This window comes from Larus michahellis, chromosome 3, assembly GCF_964199755.1.
Source record: "Larus michahellis chromosome 3, bLarMic1.1, whole genome shotgun sequence".
Taxonomy (NCBI): Eukaryota; Metazoa; Chordata; class Aves; order Charadriiformes; family Laridae; genus Larus; species Larus michahellis.
The window spans coordinates 77,443,857-77,466,485 of record NC_133898.1 but is presented as its reverse complement, the minus strand read 5'-3'; the positions used below and the strand labels follow the sequence as shown (position 1 = coordinate 77,466,485).

General features: G+C 38.4%; 1 protein-coding gene across 1 annotated transcript in view; it reads right to left on the bottom strand.

Moving 5' to 3' along the window:
• ROS1 (ROS proto-oncogene 1, receptor tyrosine kinase) overlaps positions 1-22,629 on the bottom strand; it is a 73,236-nt gene that overhangs the window by 38,761 nt on the left and 11,846 nt on the right. Inside the window, exons 10-27 of the mRNA XM_074578316.1 lie at positions 20,882-21,004; positions 19,689-19,873; positions 18,468-18,565; positions 17,427-17,938; positions 16,590-16,802; positions 15,275-15,385; positions 14,567-14,748; positions 13,434-13,625; positions 9,087-9,187; positions 7,359-7,573; positions 6,859-7,023; positions 6,026-6,187; positions 4,946-5,208; positions 4,016-4,079; positions 3,153-3,355; positions 2,212-2,426; positions 1,414-1,700; positions 304-480 (exon numbers count right to left, since the gene is read on the bottom strand). Coding sequence (XP_074434417.1) covers positions 304-480; positions 1,414-1,700; positions 2,212-2,426; positions 3,153-3,355; positions 4,016-4,079; positions 4,946-5,208; positions 6,026-6,187; positions 6,859-7,023; positions 7,359-7,573; positions 9,087-9,187; positions 13,434-13,625; positions 14,567-14,748; positions 15,275-15,385; positions 16,590-16,802; positions 17,427-17,938; positions 18,468-18,565; positions 19,689-19,873; positions 20,882-21,004 — 3,468 coding nt within the window. The remainder of the gene's footprint in view (positions 1-303; positions 481-1,413; positions 1,701-2,211; positions 2,427-3,152; positions 3,356-4,015; positions 4,080-4,945; positions 5,209-6,025; positions 6,188-6,858; positions 7,024-7,358; positions 7,574-9,086; positions 9,188-13,433; positions 13,626-14,566; positions 14,749-15,274; positions 15,386-16,589; positions 16,803-17,426; positions 17,939-18,467; positions 18,566-19,688; positions 19,874-20,881; positions 21,005-22,629) is intronic.

Below are 22,629 nucleotides of genomic sequence, written 5' to 3'. Positions count from 1 at the left end.
TGTGCACCACCTTTTCTAAGTCTCCAGGTTTGACACAACTTTGAAAATAGGTGTGGTTTGGTGTTAACATCCTGGGCCTTTGAAAAACAGGCAATATTCATCATCATGACCTTCGTGATCCAGCAGAAGGCCAGTCCTTATATTCATAATTTTAAAAATGTGCACAGTGAATTTTTTCCCTCTAGAAGGTACCTGAATCCATAAAGCATACTTTACATAAATACACATAGCATGATCAGCAACTCAAATACATGCTCTGAAATAAATTTGTTACATTTACAAAACAATGCAAATCCTCTCTACCTGGATACAGTTGTGCTGCTGAACTGTAGGCTAAGATTTTCAGGTCATGAATTTCTCTCTTCTGAAGAAAGTGACTTGTGCTTTCTTTATTTGCTAGATGAATTTCAGTGTATTTCTTTGTTTCAATGCTCCAGTATATAAATTTCTTATCTACAGTCAAGCTTCCAATTTTCTTACCTGTAGGAAAACATTGTGTAGTTAAGCTTCAGAATAAACCCTAAGCAAACAATTTTGCAAGATCAGATAGTTGCTTGTATTCACAATGAGTCAATATGGGCAAGTATCTGGGTCATAGCATGTCTTCAAAGACCTCCACTGGAAAAGAGATTTCTGATATTTTCCAATAAGTCTCATGAAGCTGAGACACTTCATTATTTCAATTTACAAGTGTAGATTTGAAGGCTTTTTATTATCCATAATTATGAGAACTGCAGTTCAATTAACAAACACCAGAAATAAAACAGAAGAGCGAGAGTTGTATATAGAAACTTTCATCATTTTTCCAAGATGAAAACCACAGTGCTCTGCCATCTCTCAGGAACAATTAAGACAGCTCCTCTGGTAACAGAAAAGCTTTACTATCACTCCTCCAGGACTGAGCTGAAAACTGAGCAACAAAGATTAAGTTCATTACCAAAAACGCAACATAGATAAGTTGTCATACAAGGCTCTACTTGCGTGAAGTACCCTCCCCATATATTGAAGTCTGCAATGCCACTTTCAGGCATAACTTAAGATGATATTGTGTCTTTTCATGGAGATAAACTGTACTAGGTGTATCTAATATGAAATGCTAGCAAAATAATACATTAATACTATAAATGAAATCTATTGACAAGTAGCATTTGAGGCTGTAGCGTCTCCATTTGATTTACATCATACATACTTGTGTCAGTAAGTATCCTCACACTGCTCTTTCTCCTAGTTTGTATCAACAGGGTACACAAGTGGAAACACAGAACACAAACATTTTGTCCATCTTGCCTATAGGTGAACCAATTTTATAAAGAAAGTGCTTCATGAATGCTATTTTGCTGAAATGAACATTGTTTGATGTAAAGAAACAGCAAAAATCACAAACTACCTAGAAATGTAATAGAGCACTCAGACCTTGAAAACTTGGTATTTTGGTAATTCTCCAACAGTGGCAACCATCCATATCTGAGGCCCATATTTCATCTCTTCCTCTGATAAAGAGCAGCTGGGGATTCTTGGAGTGAGACACGTCTATACTCATAGGTTTTCCTAGCTCTGCTTCTGCCACGTTACAGGTGCAGTAGTTCCTCATCTGTTCTTCTGCTGATATGTATCCCAAAATGTGGTGCATGGTGTTATTCAGAGCATCATAATAAAACATGCGGCTGCCATAATCAAGCTCTTCCATCCAGTACAAGCGGCTATCAAATAAAATGCATTGCTTACAGTAGAAAAACTTCAATCTGAGCAATCATCTGCCCTAAATGCAGTTCTGTAAGTGACTAGAGTCACAAACCTCCCATACATTTAAAACAAGGTAACAGCAGCATACTTGCAGAGTGATTCCATGTGTTTAAAGGCTATTTTTGAATGGAAGGTCGCAATAACTGACTATTCTGAATGTAATAGTTATTGTAAAAAATGTTTGTCTGGTGCTGACTTTCATTTGCATCACTTAAATAAAAGAACCTATCAGTATTTAAGAATTATTTGAAATCTTTACTCAAACACAGGCGTCTTTTTGTCATTAGATACGTCCAAGCTCAACCAGCAGTATAAAAGTAGAACTACATCCAGAAATTTCTGAGATTTACACAATGCAAAAGACTGGTATACTAGAAAAAGTCCTTTTCAGTCCTTCTATGATTCTATGATTCATGAAAATCATATTTAAAATATGCTTTAAAAAGTTATTAGTAATATATGCCTCACCTTAAGAAAGGATATGACAACAGAGATGATACAGTTGAATTACTTTTACCCAAGCCTTGTATATTCAAGGCTTTTAGAGATTTTATCTTGAGCTCAAGATCAATAACACTTATTTGAGTTTCATTCCATGGTGTTTTCAGGGCAACAAACAGATGTCTTGCAATCCAGTCAACTGTGATGGCCGTGGCGTTGTGAAGATATTCATCTTTGAAAAACTTAAACAAAAATGAAAACATTACTAAAGCTGTTTGAGAGCAGAATTTTCCCACCTGATGCTAGGATATTATGAAATTAGATTTGTTTCCAAAATAATTTATGCTTGGCAAGTAGAAGTCAAAATATAAAGAGATGCTATGGAATGAAGATTCCAATATTTTTATACAAATGAAAATTATCGTTTCACATATATCAATTGTTGCTTCCATGTTGCTTCCATATTCTTGAAATTGGAATTAAATCAAATCAAATTAAATTATATTTGATATAAAACCAAATTTCTTGTATTTAATAGTGTGGATTTTAAATTAAATGCCTGTTGAAGTATTTTTTCAACAAAGCAGATATCAGTACAATCATATTTGTTTAATAGGAGAATTTTACCAACGGCATACTCTGGCCTATTCCAGTAGCTATTGATGACAAAAAAAAATGAAGTCCAAATTTTATTATATTATACATAGTTTTATTTTACTGCTAGAAATTATCCAGCTAATCTCTTTCATTTTACATCTCATACCAACTGACAGTCATTAAGGAAATTGTGTCTTTCCAGTTCTGTTTTCTCCACTGCATTTTGCCATTAAATGTGCTTTGTTCATCATGCTGCTTTTTTTCCTGTTTCAAATACACAGTTTTCTTCAAAACATAATTAGCCCCAAAATAATTACTATAATGGCCACATGTTTTCCTAGATTGTCTCAAGCAGGGGAATGAACGAATACCTGAAACTTTGAAGTATTCTGTTTATTTAGAAGAAAAAGAGAATCTTCTACGATATAGTACACTTCATCATCATTAGCAGTATAACAGATGTCCTTTACATTTGTCTTTGCTGAAAGTTCCCATATGGTATGATTATTGTCTATGTCAGTAAGAAACAACTTGTTGGCAGAAACAGTTAGAAGAGTTGGGACAGGGAAAAGATCTGGAAGGAAAAGGGCACAGCAGAATTTACAAAAAACATTCTAGACAGTAGCAGTCATTCATAAGGAAAGCAAGTACAAGATAAAAATAAATGATGGCCCTGCAGAAATTGTATTTGGTTGTACATCACAGCAAATAAATAAAATAATGAGATGCCTTCTTGTCATCACATGCAAACTCCTAAGATTTTTTCAATGGCATTGTGGATGTTTAGCTAATAAATTTAGGCCTAGTAAAAACAGATTTGCTCACTTAATTGCCATTAACAGCCCAAGTAGAAATAGCCTATGATCCCTAGTAGATCTCTAACTCTCACAGTTACCTTTCACAGCTCAATTAGAAAGATTCTATGATCTCTAGCAGCATGCAGATTGCAGACCAAAACCTGCTGTTCCATACTACCCTGGTGTTGCCTAGAAAAGTTAATTTAGCATAGTCTCGAGGAAAGTCTTCAAATTCCTGAAATTTAATCTCATTATAAGAAATGTGTAACCATTCCATGTCAGAAGCTATAACTATTTCCTCTGTGATGTCTACTGTAGGGTGGAACAAATATCATACAAAGTGTTGGAGACTGTTTATCAGATTACCAAATTCCTGTACTGTCCATTTCACCAGCTATTACACACAAACCATGAGATGGCATCTAAGTCATCCATACCTGATGAGTTCCTCTCTGCTATATCAGACAAAGCTCCTGGACCCACAGAGGTGAAGGCTTGCACCTGTGAGACGGGAGATTGTTACATATGTTAAGTAGCGGCATAAATAATTGCATTTCAGAACCTGTAAAGTCATAATTAATGACAAAAACAAAACCAGATTCCCTGTCTGCTCAGCTAGGAACATATGCATATGCTCTGTTTGACCTAAGGCTGTGCTGGTCAGTTCAAAGGCTACATTCAGGGTTGAACCAAGGCTATGAAGAGAATTTCAAGCAGTGGCCCAGAGAGCAAAGATTCATGCTGCATCTATCAGTTAGAGCTCGAAGGACACCAGTCAGTCTTGTCTCCTTCCCCAGGCTGGAGCAGTTCCTACTGTCAGTTGATATTGCATCCAACATGGTGTTATCCCCCAGTACCTGGCCTATTACATGCACTTGTGTTTTTAACTTGCCTTTCTGTGTGTTCTAAACTTTTTACCTCAATGAAAACATGACCTCTTGACAAGTTTTAATATGGAAGTCTCTTTTTATGGAAGCCATGTGAGTCCTTGCATTTCTCCAGCCGTGGAACTTCTCTTGATCTGTGGCTCTGTTTTAGTAGCTTGCCACCCTCCACCAGCTCAGCCGAATCTATGTTTAGCTTGCAGCTTTCAGCAGTAGCTTTATGAGACCTCTAGAAAAGTTTCTTCTGGGCCTCACCAAACCTGTGTAATATTGCAGCACTGTTTTGCACCTTATTTAGTGAACCATACAATACGTAGAAAGGTTAAGCCAGCTATCCATAGGTGAGTCAGTGAATCAGCAGTTCTACAAGCAGAAACCACAAGTTCTTGCCCCAAGCCCAATACCATCTCCTAAGCAAACATGTCGGGCTGCACTGATAACATCTACCATCTAGCAGGAGATAAGCTCGGTAATTTTTCATACCTGAAACCTTACTGTGAGGCTAGGAAGCACATCCCCGAGAGAAAAGAAATCCAGGGTAGGTGTGACGTTTCTCGCTTTCCACTCTGTGAATGTGTCAGCAGTGCCATTCTGACTCAATAATTGATAGTAAACCCTGAATTGTGTTAGTACTCCATTGTCCCTTTCAGGCCTGTCCCATCTGAACTCCACAAGGACTTTCTCATCGCTTCTATGTAGGTTATTTTGTAACACATATATTCTAGGGTTTGTAGGGGCTGAAGGAACTGCATAAAAAAAAAAGATTAAAAACACAGAATGAAGCACTCCTATTAAAACACAAACTTCACTTTATAATTAACTCTTTTAGTTTTGAGCCTGAGCTTTATAACCCCAATGCTGACAGTGACAGATAGCAATTGGTGAAGTATAAATTAGAGAATAATATCTAAAACTTCATTGTAATTCCCTTCTGCTTTTCATTGTTCTAATTTTTACTTGCTTAGCAAAAAAAGAATTGTATGAACAGAGGCAAATGCACTCCTGCACTCAGACTGGGGCATATCTATTTAGCCAAATCCTATAGCCAACAATGGACCTGCAAGAATTTTCACAATATAGAGCACACTCTGCCCTCCTCCTACCCCCTTCAAAATCTACTGCAGCTCATAAGCTTTCTCAGAGCTCCAGTCACTCAGCACTATATTTTAGCTGACTTAACTTTGACCTGCATGAGTGCAAAAATAAACGTTGAAGTAAAAAGTGTGTAAACTTTATTAAAAACTTAGTAAGTGGTTAATATATTACATGCAGCCTTTGATGGTCATTGTAATATATCTCAATTTCTCTTTCTTGCTCATAGTCATAGGCAGGTGGTAGATACATTGTCATGCGCTTTCTCTTCCAAATTCTATTACTGCAGCTGTGTGCATTTATATGTGCAGTAGATAATTGCAAAAGATACTCAAGAACATGTTCTTGCAACTCTGCCTACAACTGACTAGCCCTGAAAGCTGCTCATTCCTCTCCAGGGTATCACTTGCTGACACAGACCTGGTCCCAGTACCCATTACAGGTGAGGAAAGGGATTTAAAATCCTGGTACCTCCTTCAGGGGCTCGAAGAAGCACAGACGTTGTTGGCGCCTTGCCCCAGTATGTGTATGGAGTGACGGTAAAATCAAAGAGTGTGAATGGTTCCAGCCAATCAACTTGGTAGGATGGCACCGTCAAGTTACGGGGATGAAGGCACCGTTCACTCTCCAAAGACTGTGAATGAAATAAAACAGAATAAAACAAAACAAAATAAAACAAAACAAAATAAAACAAAACAAAATAAACCAAAACAAAATAAAACAAAACAAAATAAAACAAAACAAAATAAAATAAAAAAACTTTTTTTTCCCTCTCAGAAAGGCCTTCACTTTTCCAGAATTCCCCTCACCGAGTATGTCAACTAATTCAAGACAGAGCTTCTCTTCCTCTGAGTGACTGTTATTTCACCAGCTCCTGTGGTACTGCAGCAATGCGTAGCAGTCTGCTAGCAATCTGCCCTTTGAATTTAAAGTACAGCTTGCCAAACGTGCTAAGATTAAGTGTTGGTGAAGGCTAGATTTCACATTCAGGCAAAGGCTGTCCCACTGGCAACTCAGAGGACACTTCTGTCTCTGAGTTACTGTGAAAGGCTTTCTCACATTTTGAGCCCTGGGAGCTCCTCACCCGCACTTCGCACCTCAGCAGCTAGCCCAGAGATACTGCTAAGACTGTGTTCCTCCTGTGCTGGCCTTAGTGGTGGAGAAAGAGGACAGCTTGCTTTATATTTACAGTTTAGTTTTGTTACTTGACCAATTTGTAAACGCTGGAGAATAAACTGTATTTCTGTTTAAAAATAGATACATCAGCAAGTAGATGCAGTAATATATGTAGATAATCAGGAATATCCTCACTTGTAGAGTTTTTGATCCCACACAGTAAAAGACAGTTCCCCATTCCACATTTGTGGATGGACTCCAAGTGATGTGAAAACTTGAAGAATTTCCTTTAATCCTGAAGGAAGACTCTGGCACTGAAACTGGAATCACTTTTGGTGTAAAAGAAAAATTTCCTGTCCATAAAGAGAGGAAGAAATAATAATAATAATTTAAAAAATATGAGCTTTAAATAGACTTTTAAAACCTGACTTAAAACATTAAAGAACTATGGAAAGTCCTGTAAGCTGTCATTAGATAGAAACAATGAATAACACCACCGTGTATTCTTTTTAGCCACACCCATCAGCTTTAATAATTGCATATTATCCAGGTATTGCCCAATATATTTATTAATAAATTGTTGTTGTTCTCATCTTTTGTCACATGACTAAAGAATTTCAAGAATGAAGTATTACAGACTGACAGTGAATACCTTTATTGAGGGGTTTAGATAAAGAAAATGAGGTACCTGGCAAAGGTTTACGTGATGTGTGAACAAGGGTAAAGGCTGCAAACTCTGCTGGTTGCGAGAAGGGAATGCTAAGGCTCTGATTGACTTCCTGAGTTGTAATGAACTGAAGACTATTAATCCAGAACAGACGACCACTGTAGTACTCCACTGCACCCTGAGATATTTCTGAAGTACTCCATGCTGCAAATTCTGTGATGATGGCGTTACCACAACTGTGAAAACACGTATGAAATTAGCAAACTGAAAACACACATGTAGAGAGAAAGAGATTTATGCAATGTTTGGCACATCAATAAGTTTCTCATCATTCAAATTCTAAATACTCACGTAGGAGGCAGGAAAACAATTCAAAAATTTTTCTTTAAGGTCTCTACAGCAGGACACTTTTCCGAATGGCACATTGTAGGAGCGCATGCAAAACAAAGCCTTCATCCCTTTGATTTCGTTAGAAAACAATTACAAAATGGCTTAATATTCTGATGTATGGATGTAGAAAATTGAGTATTTTGAAAAGTCATCTCACCTTCTCTCAGCAATTCCGCTGAAACAGTGGAGTTTACTTCACACCAAGATTCACTCTACTTCATTAGAGTAAGTCCCCAGATGAATTTGACCCTGCTAGTTTCCTTGATAACATTCCATTGTTAATTAAATTCTATTATCATTTTCCTCCACTGGCATCGCTGGTGATTTAATCTGTCCTGTTACTGCTATGTCAAAATTTACAGGCTTTTTTTTTCCCAATTTATCTTCTGGGTAAGAGATTAAATATGTTGTAAGAGGCATCATTTTGCCATCTCAGAAATGTCTTTCAGCTTAGACACATGTTATCCAAAACAAATTTGGAAAAGCTTTGACACACCATCATGTCCATTAGGATGGATTACTTCTAATCTCTCTATTCTAGCATGCCAGGGACAATGATTTATGGCTGCCAATTGGTTCACAATGGAGCTGCATGTTCTAGCTAAAACTAATCAACATATTTTGATTCTTTAAATGTTTACCATTAATCATAGCAAGTCTAAAATCATTCACAAAATTCATCTGATCTCACACAAAGCCAGCCTGCAACATCATGAGCACATGTAAATACAGATACTGTTCAGTTATGTTTAAGAGGTTTAATCTGATGCTTGCAAAAAAAAAAAAAAGAAATCATGCACTTGGCACTTACAGAACAAATTAGCATGTTTCTTAAGGTTTTAGTATATAGTTGAGCTGACTCATAAACATGGGTTTGTTTGTGTGCTTTTTAAACTTTACCTTTCAGGAATAATGAAGCCATTTCATGTTCAGGATGATCAAGAGGAAAGCCTGCTGAGTGCTGATTGTTCAGGTGAGAAAGTGGTGTCAGTTCAAGTCCTAAGCTCCATGCAAGATGAACAAGCTACAGCTCTAGGCACTTGAAAACTGCCAGCTGTTGTAAATGCCAAGATAAAATAGACCATAAACGGTAACTATTTCCTAAAGCTAAGTCTAAAAATTGATGAGCGTGACCTTAGTTCAGTTGAGCACCATACTGTGTTTCTCTGACTGCAAAACCATGTTAACAACCATCTCAACATGTAGTTTCCCATCAGCTAGGTGTGACCATTAGCTCTTCTTTAGTTTATTGCTAAATTAGTAATTAGTGTGCCCAGCATTGGACAAAATTTGTTTTTAAAGAGAATCACAAAAACCAGAAAATACAGACTTTCTTACGTCTGCTACACATTTACTTACCCTTCTTTGCAAAGAGAAATTCTGTATAGGTTTAGGCACAGACTATCTTGCACAAGCCAGTAAAGAAAACCATAGGTGAGATCCAAAGTTAAACCAACCACCTAAGGAAAAAAAGTCCAAATGGCAATTTGAACATGCCTTCAGTTCTGAGGTAGAAGCCCTTCAGCACAACTGTTGTCTAGACAACAGCATAAACAGCTCTTCGGCAAAAATATCGGCAAAACCAATATTACTACTATGAACATTTAGTCTAAGACAAAAAGAAGTAGCACTAAAAAATAAACAGGTCATTGGTGCACATGTATTTATAGCAGCTGATGATTTTCTAGATAGCATTTTATGAGCATCTGTCACAGTGTTCATCCCTGGAGTATCTGAGTACTTCAGATATGATGGCAATAGTGTATCAAGGGATTAGTGGAACTACTTATCAAAATTTCCAGAACACCTCTGGTATTTTAATATTCTTTGTCAGAAACAGGTGGTGGACATCCATTCTGAAAGTCAGAATCACTTTTTGAAAGAAGTATTTCAGATCTTTTGTCTTTATTTTCTAGCTTTGATTTTATGCATAGAATATTTAATGTGTTGTCTTATTCTTGGAAAATACATGTAAAATTTCTATTGATGTATTTGGCTAAACAGGAAATTCAAATATTTACATTTTGGTAAATGCAAATGTACCAGAGACAGGGGGGGAAATGAAACAACCAAACAACCTTCCTGTTCATTACTTCAATATTTCATCTTTGTCTAAACTACATGCAAGATTTTTTGTTTATTTTTAATATTTTAATATTTTTAATATTTTAATATTTTTAATAAGGATCTAATATTCAAAATAGAGCTTTCTTGCTTTTGCAGTAAACAACAGATTTAACACCATATGCAAAAATAATAGAAACCAGACATCCAATAAACTGTTCTGTGAGTAACAAAGAATTTGCTTCCACAAATTAGTCTGCTAAATATTATCAAGTTCAGTCTATGTCATGTCATTAGCACAGCTTACAAGTTGTTAGGAGCCTTTCTGAACATGTTTTCCAGCAGCTCTCAAACTTCTCATCTAAACACTAGTTGTAGCTATTCTTTTATAAGCTTAAATTTCCATTATGGGTGTAAGTGGAGCAGCCTTTGTTTTTTTTAACTCCATTAATAAACTGCAGAAGATGATGACAGGAAAGCAAATGCCATATCACTTAGTTGTCTGTTGGTCCTTATGTAATCACATTCTTGACATATTTCTGTTGACACTGTATGTCAGAAAATCAAGGTTTGAATGATTGCTCCTGTAGGTTTTCCTGTTAAAAATATCTTACAGTATGTATGTGCCTGAGTGCATATTTAATCAAGCATGGTATATTTTATCCCATTTACCTATTCTCCCTCCCATACTCAACACCAAATTACATCTTCCTGAACCTACCGTACTTTTTTAAACATTTGGATCTTCTTTCCTTGCCCCAGTTCTTTTCTGCAACTATTACATTTTCCCATAGACGTGCCCACCCTCTTTCTCCTGATCCCTGTATCCACAATAATAAAAGGCAAAGGAATATTTGTACTATTCATATTCAGGAGTTAGGCAGTAATTTCACACCTCCCTTTCATTATGCTTCAAAAATAGACAAACTTTTTCCATTTTAAGAGAGGTATTAGCGTCTGGACACGACATGTAACTCCACATCATAAGGCACAACATAAATTTAGCTACTTGAAATACTCGTTGACTAGAAATATTAAGAGGCCACACCTAGAAGGTCCTGGCCCCTCCTGCATACAATGCACTTTGCTCCTCCCCTATAAATTACTTTTGCCCCAGGCATATTGTACAGTGTAAACAACTCAGTGCTCTGGAAATTCTGTGTCAGACTATAAACTGGAATAAATCAGAATACCTCTGCCAAAATCAATCAAGCTATGCCAATATGCACCAGCTAAACTAAACAACGGATTGGAAAATAAAATGATTGCCATAGAAGGATCTAGTTCCTGCCAAAGAAATTAGACTTTCAAAGTTCTGCCTTCATATTTGTTTAGGAAACCTGTTGTCTCCATAGTAGTCTCATCTATTCCTATCACTCAGATTTCAAGCTAAAAGGAGATAGAGCTATATACTGCTGGAGATCCTGTACTAACTAGCTGAACAGCAATTCTTTATTAGAAAATCAGCTAGTAAACGTCAGTAAGAACCAGCTATGTAGAGAAAGTGCTCTAACTGTCAGAGAACAGCAATTAATTATTACATCTGTGTTTTAATATTGAGGTAAGATGTACTCTTTTCAGGATAAAGGACTCCATTGTGCAAGGAAGGAATATTATTACTTGTGCAAACATATATTTGCATCTTTGTATGGGACAATAATGACAAGCCTGATAATTCCACCATTAAATAGTGGCATGCTGCCTTTTTTTTTCCTGATGGGTTTATTTGGGGTTTTATTTTAATAAACAAACACCTGTCAGCTATAACTGGTCACTTCTCAATCTAGACATTTTTTCTTGGCTTTTTTCCTGTATACATCACGGCAGGAGGCTGAGTTCAGGAAGTCAATGCATAGATTAGGGGCAGCATAGAAGCAGGATAGGAGATGTTTGTTTGTAGGAGGTGTGAATAAGTGGATGGTTGAAGGCTGGTATCACTGACATAGAGGAAGGTGCAGAAAAAAAAGTGACAGGAACAGACAAGCAGTCTTATTGCTGCCAAGGTTCTTGAAAACAAGAACAAGAAATTTAAGGTTAGAATGAGGCAATTCAGAGAAACAGGTAGTGAATCAAAAGAGAAGGGCAAGGAAGGTGACGTTCACTGCTTAGAATTGCCAGTCCTTTGCAACAGATCACCCAGAAGATGTGTGGTAAATGTAAGTGTGCCATTGAGCTTGGACAGCACTTATCTTCCCATGAAGACAGTCCACACTAGCCAGCTTCCATGGAGAGGTGTGGAAAATACAGTGACCCTTTGCAGCACAGACATTTCTGTACATGTGACAGAAGTTTTCCAGTTCTTCTGTATTTAGGTTTACAAGTATAGCAGGTGCCACACCAGAAGCAACTTTCCTCTCCTTCCCAAACCCTCATGAATATAACAGGGACCTGTGAGATTATCCGGCCTTTCCAAATGTTAATTGCCTTTCAGAGACTAAGCCAGCCCTGGCCTTCTTCATAATCAGAGAAACATCAGCCTCTTTTCCTTTGGGTACGGAAACTGAAAAGTTCTGGGGAATGATACAAAGCTAACCAAGATCTCTAAAGTTTAGAAAGGGTCTTTAATATCAGGTAAAACAGGAGCACAAATTGTAAGACAGATGGAATTTTTAAAAAGGCTTCTTTAGCAAGAGCTGTGTTTTAAAGAAAGCTGTTGCAGCAATGATATATCTAAGTTAACCTTTTCTGTGGCAGTCAACCTATGCCTCACTCCAGCACTAGAGACAGAGGGTAAAACCCCACACAGACTGTGGTTTGAGGTGGGGAGCATTCAGCTTTTCTTTGAGACTCCATAAAGTAAAAGCACTGCAATAGATGGGATGGTCCCTCAGCCTGACCTGCTCAGGACACAGCCTGGGAAAGTTTCAAACTTTCATCAAACCTTGTGTGCTTCACTGGGTCTGTAATCCCAATCCCACTCACTCCCAGAGTCCTCCCATCCCTGCTATGGCCGTAAGGGCTTTTCTTGCAAGGGAATTGGGTCATCCATCACTTTTCTCCCAGCTACATGAGGAGGGGAAAGAAGGGGAAGGAAAAGGAGGGAAGCGGAGAGGAGGGGAGGGGAGGACAGAGGAGGGAACAAGCACACAAGCATAGCGGCAGTCTGGCCCCCCTCTCTCATCAGCACAGGCAAAGGCCATCTCTGCAGCAATACTTCTGCAGCCTGAAGTGCCACTCTGGTGTCCCTGGCAAGTGTCTAGCCCCAAAACTGGTCCCATCAGGACCTGTAAGGTGGGGAACACTACAGAGGAGGCAGGATGGTATGAAGCTGTGGCTCTGTGTTTTGATGGGAAAGTCAGAACTGACCACTAGATTTAAGCCATTTGGAAAAAGCAAGCAACTTTCACACATGGGAAGGAGCAGCATTACAACTACAAGGACATCTTTAATGTCACATTTAGCTTCAAGGGTCTGACTTAAGAACTACTGCCAGAGTCTCGGTACAGCTATTACATGATTTAATTCTTATCCTGTGCTCAAAATGCTATAACAATATTGCAAGAAAGGCATGTTATTTTTCTGGTCATAATATGGTGATATTGACAACCATGAACACTGACTATATTGAAGACATCTAACCACTAAAACACATCCCTAATTAAAAAACAAAAAAACAAACAAACAAAAAAAAAAAACAGTCACCTGTTTACCCGAAAACTGTAGCTGCTGTTGAAACATAAGATACTCCTCTCCATTCAGCCTTGCGCTCTCCACTGAATACATTGTGGCCCAGTACAAATAGCCATTTACTGAATCCACTACTAGATCCTTCACTGGGAATACAACATGAGCCACAATATCCACATGGCCTCCCAGCAGTGATTTTCTGTAGATCTTGGGACAAAAAAATTGCTTTTAACATCACACTTAAATCATCAATTGAATATATATAAATGACTTTTCCACAACCATTTGTCAAAAGATCATGCAAGCATTAGGCTTTCAAAATCAAAACCTTTTGCATGCAAAGTATAATGATGAAGAATGAGGCAAAATTATTAGTTAATGTTTGTCAAAAAGTAACAAAAGAAAAAGCTGAAATATCTCTTCCTCTTGGCTTCCCCAGTTTTAGCAGCCTTCTGCCTGACAAGAGTTTCTCACCCACTTCATATTCACTATTCACAAGTGTAAATGAGGGTGCAAGGCACTGTGAAATCTGGCCTCCTAGCTCCGGTTTTTAAAACAGCTTCTGACTTTGCACTTACAAGAAATGAAAGGCATAATTTTACAGCACTGCATAAATTAGCACTGCAATTTTCAAGTCAGATACCTTTTAAATAATTCACATGTCAATGTTCCTGATATGAGAATGTACAAAGTGCAATTGTAATTATTTTTTCATCTGCAGTGATCTGCAAAATATCACAGTACAGAGGCCAGTCTTGAAAACCTCTGTGTAAGCAAATCATGTCAAATTTGATTAAAAGAAAGTCCATCTACTTCTTAGCTGAGATCAACTTGGCAGCCTCCATTTTCACAATTTCCACTTATTTTTACAATGTTGAATCCAACAAAACATGTTTGATTTGCCTGTTTTGCAGCTGGAGTTCAGTACTCTGCATTAGTGAATATTAATGAACGTTTTACCCCAAACTTTTGGATAACTGGAAAATCACACAAGGGAAGAAAGGCCTCCTTGTTTTACACTATAATAGCAAAGGTCCAAATGCATTTCAGGTTGCAAGAAGTAAGGATTATCTTCCCAAATACTGTTTTACAGTCTTTCTTATTGACCTCAGGGCTTTTTTCCTTTTAAGAAAAGCAACTATACTTACCGTATTTGCTTTGCCAGCCCAGTACAAGCATTGACCCAACCAATCAAAGGCCAACATCCTTGCATTTCTGATGCCAGATACATAAGTATTCTCAGTGGTACCCTCTCTTTTGTTCAGTGACCAGGTCTGAACTTCCCCCATGGAATTAATCCAATAAAGAGTGTCATTATACCAGTCAAGGTCTTGAAGAAAAAAGGGAAAATAATACGCATTTCACAAATATGTAAATAAAATCCCATATATTTTTAAAGAATAGAAAGTAGCCAGACACTTCATTTTTTAAAAAATCAATACAAATGAACAGTTAGGCTCAGTTAACATGAAGATAGACACTTCCTTTTAGGAATACATTGTACATATATAGTACGTATATAGTACATATATAGCCATGATAATTATAAATGTATGACATATATTGCGATGCTGGAGGCACCACTATTTAGTTCAGAGAGTTGATTTCAGCTCTTCTGTAACTGTGGTGATGTCAGTAGGGCTTCACTAAGGATTAATTTGATCCATAAAGTAGAAGAAAGAGGATGGAGAACAAAGAATTGTCTCAGTGAAGCTGCTTCATTGTATGGCACTGCATTCAAGTCTAGGCTGCTGCAATGAAAGCTCTTGTCTTCCAGTTCTGTTGACGAAATTTACAGAGAGCTAATAAATGTCAACGAGTCTGTAGCAGCAACATGCAGTTTGTTTAGTAATTACCTGAAATATTTCTTATATGATGATAAAGGAGTTCTCCCGGCCCGTAGCTATCCAACCGCTGTTTCCAGAGTCCTTCATCCCCCACTGCCAACATGTACGGGTCTTCTTCAGCTGACAAAGAAAGAAAACTGCAGTTGTGCACATCAGCAAGCAATTAAGGTATATTTGTATTTCAACAGCAGGGGTTCCTGTTTCTGGAAAGTTACAGAAGCACGGTTGAAACTGCCCTTGCTCCAAGGAATAATGGACAAAGAAGAAAGGCATGAAAATATCACAATTTGAGAAACTGAGAGGTTCGGGGCAGGTTTAGATCTGGAATAAGCCAATTTGGAACCCTATTAGATGCCTAAAAAACACTGTAGGTTTGGGCCCAGCCTTACCGAAGTCAGGCAAAAGTCACCCCGAATCACAGAATCATAGAATTGTTAGAGTTGGAAGGGACCTTAAAGATCATATAGTTCCAACGCCCCTGCTATGGGCAGGGACATCTCCCACTAGATCAGGTTGCTCAGAGCCCCGTCCAACCTGGCCTTGAACACTTCCAGGGATGGGGCTTCCACCACCGCTCTGGGCAACCTGTTCCAGTGTCTCACCACCCTCATGGTTAAGAACTTCTTCCTAACGTCCAATCTGAATCGTCCTATCTCTAGTTTTAATCCATTCCCTCTAGTCCTACCATTACCCGACATCCTAAAAAGTCCCTCACCAGCTTTCTTGTAGGCCCCCTTAAGATACTGGTAGACCAGTACCAGTACTAATCTCAGGTGCCAGTCCAGTGCCTTAAGATGAAAGCTCTTTTCCCCTCAGACATAGTTTATTATGGGTGAACTAGGTTTCAAAAAACACTCCAAAGATCTGCAAGTGTCAGACATCATGCGCACATCCATTTCCCCCATTATCAAAGATTTTCAGCTTTTAGTGAGCCTGCACTTTTCCATAAATTGTCATTAATGCCCAAGGCACTGCTCAAACCACTTCATCATAGAAACTGTTTTACAGAGCACAGGAAAGGAATAAAACCTCTCATACCTCTTCATTTGATAGTGTATCAAATAATGTGTTTGATAGTGTATTAGCAATAGAAAAATGTGTATAAGTAGTAATAACAAATACATAATACCGTTACTGTAGTTTGAGAATCTTACTACTTTAACTAAAGGCAAATTTACTTATCCTGTATTCTTGAATGTTTCTAAGACAATCCTTTCTGTGATGCCCAGTTTGCCATCCTTGCCTAAAGCCTGGGCCTCACTAGGTGGAAAGCTGTATGCATAACTCGTTCTTCATTTCTCCTGGGTGACAAAGCAGTTCTCACCTTCTTCTAAAGTTGTGCCTCTAAATGATTCCGACCATGGCCCTTCACCGGCAGGAGACACAGCTCTGACTGACACTTCATATGCTCTGAAGCTGGCCAGTTCCTTCACTGTAAACCTAGTGTCACTAATGTTTGAGACAACCCATTCCTCCTCAGATGGATGCTGAGATGACACTTTCACATCATAGGTCCAGTTCTGCCAAGCAGATAGACCTGTGAGATGCAAACAATCATCTTATTGCAGAATAGATGGCTGTAACAAAAGATACGCAAACTTTCAAAACACTGTACGTTGGAGACTCATTTCAAAAATAGTGTATCAGGGGAATTAGGAAAGGGATAAATTAAAAAATTACACTTTTCTGCTTTGGGACCAGCCAAGAGTAGTGGCTCATCCCCCATGAAGAATGAAGTTGGAAGAACCAAAATTTTCCTCAGACAGGTAATCTTCTGGTATTCAAAGACACATGCACATGTAGAGGATAGAGGCTGTAACACAGTCACTGATCAAAAGCCAGTATGTCTCTGGCATGCATTTTCTGTGTGACATCAGCAAAAACATTACTGCTACTCCATACCGTACTTAAGATGGAGCCTTGCTTAAAATTCCTTGCAGATGACAAATGAGTTACCAATATAAACTTGTATTAATTTAGCCAGACAATTTAGCTATTTTACCGGCAAATCTTGTGTTAAATTTTTCAGACTGAGATAATGACACATCTTCCAACAGGATTAGCTATTGAAGTCACCAAAGACCAGCATGAGGAAAAGGGAAAATAGGAAGATATTCCTCTAGAAAGAAAAGGACTTTCGGGAAGAAACAACTGAACTTACTTGTTCCAATAGCGTGTTCGGGTGGTGTCCAGCTGATCACAGCTTGGTCCAACCCAAATAGTGCCGTGACAAGTCGAGGCAGAGTTGGTAAAGGAAAAGGCTGAGTTGATGCCCCGTAGAAAAGCAAGTTACCAAAGCCAAAGTAGTCTGGATTTGCCAAATTGCAATCCACAACATACTCATTGAAGCTAGAACTCCCTACTGGAGAGACCTCCTCTTGGAAAACTGCTGAGCCATCTGTGACAGTAAACACATTATTCTCATAAACAAAGCTCTCAATGTCATTAAGTGACACCTGTGATCGCAGCGTGTGAAATTCTGAACCATCAAGAAAACCTGACACAAAGGCCTGATCTGTTTTGTTGAAGAAAATAAGTCTCTTAGACTGGAAGTTGATCGTGAAGTCTCTCAGAGCCCTGGATTTCACTACTGGTGAAGCTGTGGAGGCAGTGCCAGGAAAGAGTGGAAGGTTTGCTCTGTATATGCCATCCTCCAGAAGACAGAAAATATAGCTGACCAGGGAACAAAACAGACAAAAATAACTACAGTGCAAGAACTTTACAGATGAGTCACAAGTATTTTAACAGCTCAGAGATGCACCTGTCTACACAGACAATAGGAAAATGCTTTGGGTGCAATTAATATACATCCTAGGAGAATTAAACACATCATTTCTGGGGATTTGGCTGGCAGATTATTGGAGAATATTCTTCTATAATGCCTCACTTACTAACCGTGGACGTTTAAAATGCATAGAACTTCATATTCATAAAAACACTGAACGTCTGAAAACCAAAATTCTGCATTGAAAATACTTTATCTCCTCTGCTAACACCCGAGGGAAGAAAATGCAGAAAACAACACTGCATGGTGTCACTCTTGTTCCAATTGTTTTGTAGTTTGCTATTTGTTGCCAATTGCACTTTTGTTTTGGTAAGGCAGGAGTCTGAAACAGGAACCTAGATGACTAATGAAGTGAAGAAAATTAGAGAAGAGCTTTATAGCACCTTTGACACCAAATGCTCAAAGGAGTACACTTACCCATTATAGGGATCAGCTATAACCTTCCTAGGGGATGTCACGTAAAGAGGAGTGATGTCTTCAGCTGCTGTGCAGTTCTCTAAATGGCAGACATGTATCTGGGGAATGAGAAGAAAAACTGGTGATGCATTCATAGGGCATTTGCTAATCAGCAAACAAGCTGACCCAAGGCTCCTTCAGGGAAATTAGACAATGAAACACCTCTCTTGCAATCCTAGGTTCTTCTGGGCTCCTGAGTTGTCAGTCACCCGAGTATAACACTTGTACACAAGTATAAATGCATCCATGACAGCTTACCCTGAAAAAGCTGTCAGTCATCCTCCTCTTAACTTCCTACCTCTAAGCTGGAGGGAAAATCCCAATTCTGGGGGCTATAGGCAAACTGTACTTTTAAAATGATCTAGCAGAGAAGGGAAAAAAGGGAAGGAAGTGCTTTTCTGATCCTGGGAGCAATACCTTGGGTCTTCTCTAACCTGCAATGGATTCAGAAATCCCTGCCATCAGGCTGTTTGTCTACAGCTTATTTGTATCTTTTTCTCACTACTGCTTTTCCTGCTCGCTGTTCCCTGAGCAGCAAGTGAAAAATCAGACATGGCAAGAGGACTGAAAAAAAAAATAAATCTCATACTAACCATTTTGGTCAGCTTTCTAGTCCTTTGCACATTAGAGGACAACAAAGATACATGCAAAGTCTGACCATTAGTATATTAGTATAATTGAATTTTTATAAGTAGGGAATCAAGTGCAGGGTTGCCACCTACATTTTTACTTCAAGTTAAAACAGTTATAATCTGAGTTGTCATCACTGGTATGAAACACTTTCCCTCTTGAACATCTTTTACCAATTATGAAGGGCATTATAATCACTAACTAGTTATCTGACCACCTTCCTGAGGCGGAATAGGAACTGAACAGGCAAGATGGAAAACCAAGTAACAGAAACAAAGTCGCTTATACTGGGTATGAGGTGTCCCAAGAAGAAAAATAAGACAAGGAACGAGAGTTCCATAAAGCCTGTTTGCTTTAAGTATGTCCTGATATTAAAGTCTTTCTTCTTTTTTAAATCTCTGAAATATTTGAATATTATTAAAGTAAAAAATCTATTTCTATAATTATATTTTGTGCATGCATATCTATATATAAATCATATTTTCTCATGTACAATAAATCACAGTAATAGTTCAAATGAAATAAGAAATTAATTAAGCCCTAGAGCACCACCTTTTCATTCATGACAAAGTATATCCTCTGGTAAAGCCAGTCTACTGAGATGGACGTAATATTCCCCCAGCCAGCATAAAAGAGCATCAGGTCAGATACATCGGACGTATTTGCAGCTCCTTTCACCCAGATGGAATTTCCCTCAGAAAAATAGACAACTTGCTGATAAACATTCACAGAAATTCCTAAAAATAGAAAGATACACGCACACAGATAGCATAAGAAATAAATTTCAGTTTTTCAGTCACTTTTTCTATTTGCCTTAAAAAGAAGTATTTTTCAATTTGCAACCCAACATCATGGGATAAAAGTTAACTGGTTTTCTCCTCCACTTCTAGTCTTTCAGATAAGGAAAGTTTCCCATTTTCTATGTAAATGACATTATTATAGACAATTGCCCTTCAGAAAGGCAATCAGACAGAAAGAGGATACATAACATGCAAACCAACTGACACTGATAGCCCCTCTCCAGGGCAAACAGATGCAATTTTCATCTCCTCACAAAGCACCATTCACTCTAGAATTCAAGCTAGACATTATCTGTGCCACCCCTCCACTGTCAAAGGGTATTTAGTCAGGGGGAACATTCCTTCTTTGGCATCTTTGTGACTCTGTGAACTTCAGTAGATAAACTCAGATTTCCACACTGTCTCCAAGGACCAAATACAGCACCAGTGTAGATAAGAAACATTAGAGTGTAGACTAATTTGAGATAACATGGTTGTCTGGGGACTTAGGCTACTAAATGCCTCATTTAGGTCTGTGTCCCAGACTAGCAAACACTAGCATACTCTTTAGCCAGTACGTTTTGACACCATGTATTATTTAATTCTTAAGTTCCAACTACTTCCTCATATTCATGTTGGGAAAACACACTTATTAATCATAGGGAAAAATCTGCTTTGGCTTCATCTTACCTCAATTTAGATACCTACTATGTAAAAGTCCAGCTCTGAAGTAGCTGCCCAGATTCAGTGAAGAAGAGGTTGCACTGGGGAGAACAATTAATCTCTTCCTAAGGCCTGTCATTTCAAATAGGTCACACCATGTCCTGAAAGTTCCTATTTCTCCCCATTGGCTATAAAAGGAAGCTAGATAGCGTCTCAGGCTAGGTGAGGTGCATTCTGTCCTTGGTGAATACAGAGGTCTAAGTCGTACTTGAAAGAAAAGGAGAGAGCCCAATCCGATTTTACCTGTAATGTTGTGGCGTATAATATCATTTTGCAGGCACTGGGCTGCTTCGAGGAAATGTTCCATGTATCTTTTCCTCAAAGACCGGTTTCTGGATAGGAAAAGCCATGTTGCTTTTTCCTTAACTAACAAAAGGAGAAATTCAGAATTAAGAGGAACGACTGCAGCACAGAGAACAATGTTGCTAACTCAGATAGATACATCTTTCATAGACATGCATAAACACATGCACACATATATACTTGTAGATATATATTTTTCCACTAGCATCGACTGACTAAAACTTGAGCTTTTTGAGTGTTGGAAGTGGATTGAGTTATTCATTACAGTGCCTTCTGGCTGCTCGCCTGGGGTGAGAATGCACCGCATGAATTTCACACCATCGTTTCCTGTGACAGTAGCGAGTCCCTAGTGAGGGAAAGTAAACTGGAGCAAATGAGGCCCTACGGACTCCCAAGGAAACAAAGGCACTAAGACATCCATGTCACTTTAAAATCCAATGGAATTGGGATATTTAACCCTCTTGGGCCTCTATGAGAAGCCCAGTCAACCTAGAATATTATATCACAGAGCTGGGGGAAGAGCAAAGCAAGTATGTTTATTTCATGGATTTCATCATGCTGACCAATGATTTTTTCAAGGAACAAGTATTTTTCACAGATAAAGATGATAATGGGATAATATCATCTTCAAAGTTGATAAATTTAAAATATGTGGGGTTTTTTAATAAACTCACAGTTTTTATGGTCAAGAAGGAGAGCTTTGGTCACATAAGCTGACTTTGTGCTTATACAGGTCCAAGTAACTTACATCAAAACCTCCACATCAAATCCATACCTTCTGTCCGGGCTGTGCCTAGGGAAAGGTAGCTAGTATTCCTTCTGAATCCCACATCCCTGAAAATCTAGCACATCCCCTGCTAAATTGATTCACCAGGTAGTTACCTTCATTTTAAAAAGTGGTGCATTATTTTGAGTCTGAATTTGGCTAATTTCAGTTTCCAAACAATCCTTCCCTTCTTTTTCCCGCCCCCCTCTGGTTTAAACAGCTGTCTGCTATCAGATATCATTACCTCACATGAGTATCACGAGACTGTGATCGAATGCTGTCTTAATTCATTCCTGGATAATCTGCATAAATCGAGCTGCATGCATTTCTCACAATGCACACGCTGTGAGTCATTTCAGTAATGATCCCTCCAGAGCCGACTACAAGAGGCCAGTATCATTTCCTTATCTCTTTTCCACTGACATTTCTTGCAATCTAGCCCAGAGATCAGATTCTTTCCCTGATTTTTCTCAGGGCTTAGGATCTACACAGCTCAGTACCTGAAGCAGTAACATCATTTCTGAAAGTGATACATGAGGAAGGGTTGCTCCTGTTCACCTTAGCACAGAGAGAAAATGTGTTCTAATGCAGTTGACAAGAATTAACCTAAGTGGTGACTAGTAACAGGAGGTGGAATGGGTTCCACACCACCAGAAGGTGGAGTTTTGGGGGATAGGGTTGGTTGGTTGTTTTCTGCCTTAAATTAATTGGTTCGTAATTGGCTTGACTTAATGAACACAGTCAGATGTACCAGTCTGGACATTTCATAAATAGCACAAATGCTATGGCTCAGGGTCAGCCAACCCTAGAGCAAACTTCTGTGGAGTCTTTGGATAAGGACATATTACTTTGTCTAAGCTGTTACCAAAAAAATTTTAAAAAGTAATATTTTAAAAAACACTAGAGAAGCTAAAAGCTCAGC